This window comes from Porites lutea, chromosome 1 (genome assembly GCF_958299795.1).
Source record: "Porites lutea chromosome 1, jaPorLute2.1, whole genome shotgun sequence".
In the NCBI taxonomy this organism is placed as follows: domain Eukaryota; kingdom Metazoa; phylum Cnidaria; class Anthozoa; order Scleractinia; family Poritidae; genus Porites; species Porites lutea.
The window spans coordinates 32449945-32458497 of NC_133201.1; the positions used below are offsets into that span (position 1 = coordinate 32449945).

General features: G+C 37.9%; 1 protein-coding gene and 1 pseudogene across 1 annotated transcript; one reads left to right on the forward strand and one right to left on the reverse strand.

Moving 5' to 3' along the window:
* Positions 1–2881: 2881 nt before the first annotated feature.
* LOC140937255 (uncharacterized) lies at positions 2882–4639 on the reverse strand (annotated as a pseudogene).
* A 500-nt stretch (positions 4640–5139) lies between these two features.
* LOC140928124 (uncharacterized) lies at positions 5140–6744 on the forward strand. Its single transcript, XM_073377841.1, has one exon. The coding sequence runs from the start codon at positions 5140–5142 to the stop codon at positions 6742–6744; it is 1605 nt and encodes a 534-aa protein (XP_073233942.1).
* Positions 6745–8553: the final 1809 nt, after the last annotated feature.

The following is an 8553-nucleotide window of genomic DNA, read 5'->3' on the forward strand; positions in this document are numbered from 1 at the left end:
GTCGCTGTTTCGCGCTATAATTACAGTGAATGTTAAATTTATTTCTGTAAAAGAGGAATTGTAAGCCAATCCTTTTCATGAGGAATAAACAAAAAGAGCACGTCAAACTTTTAAAGTAAGGTTTTTGTTGTCTCTAACATTAAATGTGGTTAAGTGAACGTTACGATATATCGTTAACTGGCTGTTACGCAGCAGTAAAATAACATTTTACCGCTCAAATCCGAAATTACATGCAGGCTAATGGAGGGACTCTGCTGTTATTCACCACAAAAGCATTTATAAAAATAGTGAGAGTTGAGGGGAGGGGCCCTTAGTGTGGAATGGCCGCGTAGTAAGATATTACAGAACTTTTACATCACCAATTATCCCTTGTTTTTCTTCGTAGATATGCACCTTTTCGCTTCCTTTTCGCAACAAATAATTACAGTAAAAATTATAACTAAAAATTCATATTAATAAACATTTGAAAGTGCAATAAGTAATTATTTTTAGCCAGTATGTTAAAAAGCGAACCGCAAATGTTGCTCAATTAAGACAAACAAGTCAGACTAAATTGGCCCGTGTCTGGTTCTAGTGGTTCATAACACCCGCACAGTCTCCATTTTGTTGTTAAATTTGAGCATAACTGGCATAGTGTCACCAACATACACCCTTGCTAACCTTTACTAGTAACATGCACCTTTACACCTAAACAAAATAATAATAATGATAATAATAATAACAATAACAATAATAATAATAATAACTATAACTAAAAATGCATATTAATGAAGTACTGTCTAATTTTTATTTACCAATAAGTACAGCTGTATGCCAATCGTTTTAGGTGGCCAGTGCTTTGTGATCGATAAAGAAACACAAACAAGTCAGAATACATTAGTCCCTGCCTGGCTCCAGTCGTTCATAACGCCGGCCAGTCTTCATTTGCCGTTTTTAAAAACTGCTCGCGTCCTTTTTAAAGAAGGTAAGACAGTTTAGTTCCAGTAGAAGAAGTGAAGTTTCATACGAGTTGAGATATGTCCAGGAACGATCTTATGAACAAAAATTGGCTTGCAAATTCTTTTCGCAATTTTCCCAAAAGAAATGATGCGCCCGAAAATTTTGTGAGACAATCGCTTGCAAATATCACAAGAGTTGCAAGAATAAACAAAAAGAATAAAAAAAAATCTAGACTTAGAAAGAGAAAAGGCCAAAAAGGGCCCCGAAAATCCCGCAAAATTAAAGGCGCAAAAGTAACAAGGATTTTTCTTGCTACATGAAAACGCCGAGTAACAAATACCTCAAAAATAGCAAGAATGACAAATTCAACAAAATTCTAGAGTTGGAGAAAAAAAAAAAGGCGAAGAAGGGCCTCGAGAAGGCCTCAAATTTCGCAAAAATCGCAAAAGTAACAAGGATTTTATTTTCTACCCAAAAACACCGGGTGACATACACCCTTACTAACCTTAACTAGTAAAAAGCACCTTTACACATAAAATAATACGTACCAAGAAGTAAAGCTCAGATACTTATCTTTTTTAGGCAGTATATTAAAGAGTGGCAAGTGCTTTGTGATCAAAAGAAACTCAAACAAGTCAGGATACATTAGACCTTGTCTGGCTCCACTCGTTTATATCGCCGGTTAGTCTTCGTTTTCCTCTTTTTTTAAAAGTGCCAGCGTCCTTTTGAAAGGAGGTAAATATAATTCGAGTAGAATACGTTACGTCAAGTTACATACGATATGGCATCGCATTGTTTAGGTAAAGAGAAAATATAAATTGTTAATACTCTAAAGTGGCCACGGAACACACACAAACCGGTTTGCTTTTAATTTTGTCAGCTAAATTTGAGCTTTTGTGAACAGTTTAATAACACAAGCGACCAGTTTAAATTTTTTAAAAAGGACTAACGGCTTTATCAAACTTTATTTTAGATTTCTCCCCAAGTTTTTGTCTTTCTCTGCAACCGTAGTTGATAGCGGTCTCCTTCACTAACAACGAAAAACAGACGATGTCTTAACAGGTGACCAGTTCAGTGATAAGGTAGGCTAGTGCTTCAATTCTGAAAGCTAAATTTCTTCGTATTAATACAACAAGCTCGGTGAATATACAAAAACACAGTCAGATCCTCTAAAGTTAAAAATGCGACTCAGTTCAAGCCATGTGTCATTGAACCTGAGAGTGCCCCAAGAAAGTTTTTGTCCTTTGAAGGATAGATTGATAGATTTTATTTTAGTCTTAATTATGTCTAGTAGGGATCGTATACAGGAGGAAATACTTATCAGCTAATCCAGCTTTTCAAATGGAAGGCACAAGGAACAAATTGGAAGGGTAGAAGCAGGTGTATAAGACCAGGAATAAAGGGTTATATTTCCTTTACAATACGTCTGCCATGAAGACTAAACTTGTCAGAAAACCCTGCTTATTGCATTCATGACAAAACTTGAACGCTAATTTTGCGCGTGACCTTGAGGCTTAGCTTGCTCTTCTATAAACAAATAAAGACAAATTGCAATCCTTCCCATGCATCGCTCTGTTTTTGACGCCAAATGACGGCCGGAGAGCAGCCTTGTGTTTTTCTTAATAAAACCCGTCTTTTTGCTAAATTAAATACTCCTTTATATCTGATCATGAATACTGTCATAAATTAAATCCGCGTTGCCCATAGCAACGCGTCCCTTGGATTCCCTAAGGGTATTTTGCATTCTAGCGCTATATTTAAAAATTCAGTTTTGAGCTAGCTGTGGTCATGAACAGAAGAATTAATTCAGATTTAGAAACGAAGACTCGGAGATTCACGCTAGTGTAAGTAGTTTTTTGCTAAGAGTTTTTTCATCCTTTTAGCGAATATCTTATCAGGTTATTTGGGTTTTTCCTTTTTTCATGGAAGGTAAAATGGGGTTGACAGACCTGCGCGGCTCCTGCTGTGTGACCGTTGTGTTGTTATAAGCCTTTACAGTTTTGCTTTAACAAGCATGTCTTTAAGCGACTTTCCTTTTCTATAAGAGATCAAGGGAGGTTCCTTGAATATCTCTCTGAGTAGTGGCTGGTTTTCTATTAAATGCCATTTTTCCATTAGTATGTTTTTCAAACCTGGTAATGACGGTTGAAATTGCGTGACAAAGGGTAAAAGTATTTTTTGCGCTTTCTGTTTTTGTGTCAGAGCTGTCGCTCTATCTGCATATTTAACTTCTGAGAGGATCTTTTCTACCATACTCTCTGGGTAGCCTCTCGAGATAAGGCGTGTTTTAAAGTTTTTAATATTCTTGTCAAATATGACTTTAGAAGAGTTAGTTCTTAGAAGTCTAAGAGCCTCTCCTTTGACAAAACCTTTTTTAACGCCTGGTGGGTGGCAACTGTTAAAGTTAGCGTACTGAAACGTTTCAGTAGATTTAAAATGTGTGCGCACGTCGAGAATTCTTTCTTTCTCAAATCTCTCTCCCTTATAGACTGTCGTGTCCAAGAATGTGGTTTCAATTTGTGATATTTCAGCAGTGAACTTGATTGTAGGATGAAAAGAATTGGCTTGCTCAATGAAAAGATCGATATCTTCTTTGTTTGTGTCCCACAAAGAGAATATGTCGTCAATAAACCTTTTCCACGTTAGTGGTTTCCTTCTGCTTTGTTTTAAGATCTCCTTTTCTATTGTTGCCATAAAAATGTTGGCAAAAGCTACTGCCATTTTCGTGCCCATAGCAGTTCCGTGAGTCTGGAGATAGTCTTTTCCCATTGAAATGGAAAGAGTTCTCTTTAAGGATAAGACTGAGCATTTCTTTAAGCAGGTGTGTAGCTATAGGAGGGTTTTTGTCATGAAATTTTTCGTATGCGTTGCATACTATAGTAATTCCTTCCTCCTGTGGGATATTCGTGTAAAGGCTGGTGACATCCATTGAGACTAAGAAAGCGTTACTAGGCACCCTAGTGTTTTCGATAAATCTTATAAAATGTGTCGTATCTTTAAGATACGAGTCTTGTATTTGTGCTATTGGCTGAAGTAGCTTGTCTACAAATGATGAGAGGCGTTCTGTGGGGCCATCGCACCCCGAAATGATAGGTCTTCCAACTAAAGTCGGTTTGTGTATTTTTGTGAGAGTGTAGAATACTGGAATTCGTGGCGGATCTGGTGTCTGGTTAAACCATTTTACTGTCATTTCGTCAATGAAACCTTCGTTATGTAGAGTGTTAATGAGGTGTTTAACTCTCTGGGATGTGTCCTTAACCATTGGTTTTTCCAAAGGTTGATAGTTGTTTCTATCATCCAACTGTTTTTGTCCCTCATTTATTTTGTTCTCTCTTTTCATTATGACGGTTGTTGTGCCTTTATCTGCTTTCTTAAGGATTATTTCTTTGTTTTGAATAAGTTCACGGAGCGCTCGGCGCTCCCCAGGCGGCAGATTGTTTTTAGGTTTATTTAGTGGCACTTCTGTTAGCCGTAGTTTGACTTCCTCTAAATAGGATTCTAGAGCAACTGACCGTTGAACTGGGGGAATCCAACTAGACTTCACATGGAAGGGGTGTGGTACAGTATCTTTGCCATGATAAATGTATTTGAGGCGCATCCTTCTGGCAAATTGGTTAAAGTCTGAAATTAGTTGGCTCCTTATCTGGTTTTCTTTCATGACAGGAGTTGGAATGAATTTCAAACCCCGAGAGAGTAAATTGATCTGCTCTGTTGTTAGTTCTGTGTCTGAGAGGTTCTTAATGTGTTTTTGGTAAAATGGGGTTGACAGACCTGCGCGGCTCCTGCTGTGTGACCGTTGTGTTGTTATAAGCCTTTACAGTTTTGCTTTAACAAGCATGTCTTTAAGCGACTTTCCTTTTCTATAAGAGATCAAGGGAGGTTCCTTGAATATCTCTCTGAGTAGTGGCTGGTTTTCTATTAAATGCCATTTTTCCATTAGTATGTTTTTCAAACCTGGTAATGACGGTTGAAATTGCGTGACAAAGGGTAAAAGTATTTTTTGCGCTTTCTGTTTTTGTGTCAGAGCTGTCGCTCTATCTGCATATTTAACTTCTGAGAGGATCTTTTCTACCATACTCTCTGGGTAGCCTCTCGAGATAAGGCGTGTTTTAAAGTTTTTAATATTCTTGTCAAATATGACTTTAGAAGAGTTAGATAAGGAGCCAACTAATTTCAGACTTTAACCAATTTGCCAGAAGGATGCGCCTCAAATACATTTATCATGGCAAAGATACTGTACCACACCCCTTCCATGTGAAGTCTAGTTGGATTCCCCCAGTTCAACGGTCAGTTGCTCTAGAATCCTATTTAGAGGAAGTCAAACTACGGCTAACAGAAGTGCCACTAAATAAACCTAAAAACAATCTGCCGCCTGGGGAGCGCCGAGCGCTCCGTGAACTTATTCAAAACAAAGAAATAATCCTTAAGAAAGCAGATAAAGGCACAACAACCGTCATAATGAAAAGAGAGAACAAAATAAATGAGGGACAAAAACAGTTGGATGATAGAAACAACTATCAACCTTTGGAAAAACCAATGGTTAAGGACACATCCCAGAGAGTTAAACACCTCATTAACACTCTACATAACGAAGGTTTCATTGACGAAATGACAGTAAAATGGTTTAACCAGACACCAGATCCGCCACGAATTCCAGTATTCTACACTCTCACAAAAATACACAAACCGACTTTAGTTGGAAGACCTATCATTTCGGGGTGCGATGGCCCCACAGAACGCCTCTCATCATTTGTAGACAAGCTACTTCAGCCAATAGCACAAATACAAGACTCGTATCTTAAAGATACGACACATTTTATAAGATTTATCGAAAACACTAGGGTGCCTAGTAACGCTTTCTTAGTCTCAATGGATGTCACCAGCCTTTACACGAATATCCCACAGGAGGAAGGAATTACTATAGTATGCAACGCATACGAAAAATTTCATGACAAAAACCCTCCTATAGCTACACACCTGCTTAAAGAAATGCTCAGTCTTATCCTTAAAGAGAACTCTTTCCATTTCAATGGGAAAGACTATCTCCAGACTCACGGAACTGCTATGGGCACGAAAATGGCAGTAGCTTTTGCAAACATTTTTATGGCAACAATAGAAAAGGAGATCTTAAAACAAAGCAGAAGGAAACCACTAACGTGGAAAAGGTTTATTGACGACATATTCTCTTTGTGGGACACAAACAAAGAAGATATAGATCTTTTCATTGAGCAAGCCAATTCTTTTCATCCTACAATCAAGTTCACTGCTGAAATATCACAAATTGAAACCACATTCTTGGACACGACAGTCTATAAGGGAGAAAGATTTGAGAAAGAAAGAATTCTCGACGTGCGCACAGATTTTAAATCTACTGAAACGTTTCAGTACACTAACTTTAACAGTTGCCACCCACCAGGCGTTAAAAAAGGTTTTGTCAAAGGAGAGGCTCTTAGACTTCTAAGAACTAACTCTTCTAAAGTCATATTTGACAAGAATATTAAAAACTTTAAAACACGCCTTATCTCGAGAGGCTACCCAGAGAGTATGGTAGAAAAGATCCTCTCAGAAGTTAAATATGCAGATAGAGCGACAGCTCTGACACAAAAACAGAAAGCGCAAAAAATACTTTTACCCTTTGTCACGCAATTTCAACCGTCATTACCAGGTTTGAAGAACATACTAATGGGAAAATGGCATTTAATAGAAAACCAGCCACTACTCAGAGAGATATTCAAGGAACCTCCCTTGATCTCTTATAGAAAAGGAAAGTCGCTTAAAGACATGCTTGTTAAAGCAAAACTGTAAAGGCTTATAACAACACAACGGTCACACAGCAGGAGCCGCGCAGGTCTGTCAACCCCATTTTACCATAGTTTATCGGCAAAGTTGTGGCTAAGCCTACCAAACAACGGATCTTGAACCTGGCACTGCATCTTGTGAAAAATGAATTTAGTCCTTCATTACAATAGCTGCCAGTTCCGTCCGCCAACCGACGGAATTTATAACGAGCGACTTACAAGCAAAACGCAGCAGCGTACAGTTTCATTTTCGAACCTCTGATTCTGTTTTTAAAAAAACATGCATTAACAGCAACTTATTCTTTCATTAAACATTCGTGAATATGTGTTCACTTTACGTGTAAAACGGCCTGACAGATAAGTTCCTAAATGGTTTAGACGAGAGCGTGGCCTGTTGCAACGCAGGCTAGATGTAGGAAGACAAATAAGGCTATGTTAATACTTTGCCTGATAGCTATTGCGAAAGCAGGAAAATCATACCGGAAAAATACTTTTCAGATACCACACTTTTTTAACCAACATGACAGCCGCCATGGGCCGCTGTGTAAATGCCACGTCACGCAAAAGAGTAGAAATTCAAGCGTACTGACTACATCACAAAAGGAGAAAAAACATTTCGACCTGAAGATTTTTCTCAATATTAGTTTCTAGGTGCTCTAATATTTTATGAAAGTAAAAATTAAGAAGGATTGACATATAATGCTCTAGTTTGAATTTTCAATGACGTCATGTGAAACCAGCGTTACTGCGCTTTTCACAAACATGCGAACTCTAAAGTTCAAAAGCAGCCTTCACAATTGCGTTTTTCGCTGCCGTCAATCATAATTACGATCACAAGCAACGAACCTGGAAACACAGAAACACACAAAACGGATCGAAATCCACCAATCACAAATCACAAACCTTGACCTTTTGAACCCGTTAAAGTAAAGTTTTGTTTCCTAAGAGGTCCGTTAAGATGATTTACGGCATCGAAAAACGCAAACGTCAGTTGGCTTTTGAACTTCAGAATTCGCATGTTTGTGAAAAGCGCAGTAAATGTCAGAGATTACATCGGAGTCAAGTCACGTCCAATGGACAAGAAAAAAATCGGCGAAGTAGTGTCTGTGGGCCAATTAATTATCCAGTTAGCAAACTCTTTGCTGTAGATAATAGAGTTCACGATGCTCAAAATTACACAAACATGTAGTTATTTACATTAATTTTCGTGATGTGTGGATACTTGATTGATACGTTAAAGTAGTACTAGATGGGCATGATAAGATTGTTTTGGTAAAGAAAAATAAAAAAGATCTTACAATCATTAGCCACAGAACATTTTGACTGACTTGCTTTTTAATTTAGTTAAATTTAAGCTTTTTTGAACACAGGCGATCGGTTAACATTTTATAAAAGACTCAAGGGTTTATTAAACTTTATTTTAGATTGCTATACGAGTATTTGGTCTGCTGCGACGTAGTGAGTAGCGATCTCTTCTACTTACAGCGAACGAAAGACCGTTTTTGAACAGTTGACCAGTTTACTTACAAAAAGGTAAGCCCGCAGTGCTTTACTTCTTTGCGCTGAGTTTCATGGCATCAATGCTGGTTATCTGAGCTCTGTCTGTCCATAGAGTTCAAAATGTGACTCAGTCTGCAAAGAAAGTGTCCCTGCTCCTGTCAGTGTTGAAACAAATGTTTGTGCTTTATCAAGTAGAGCTCTTTTATAGGAAGGGGTTGTTACCTAAAGCAGTTTTTCAAATTGAAGGCACAAGCCAGGAAATTGGTTCTATAAAGGGAGGGATAAAGGGTCAAATTCTTTTAAAAATGTCTGCCAC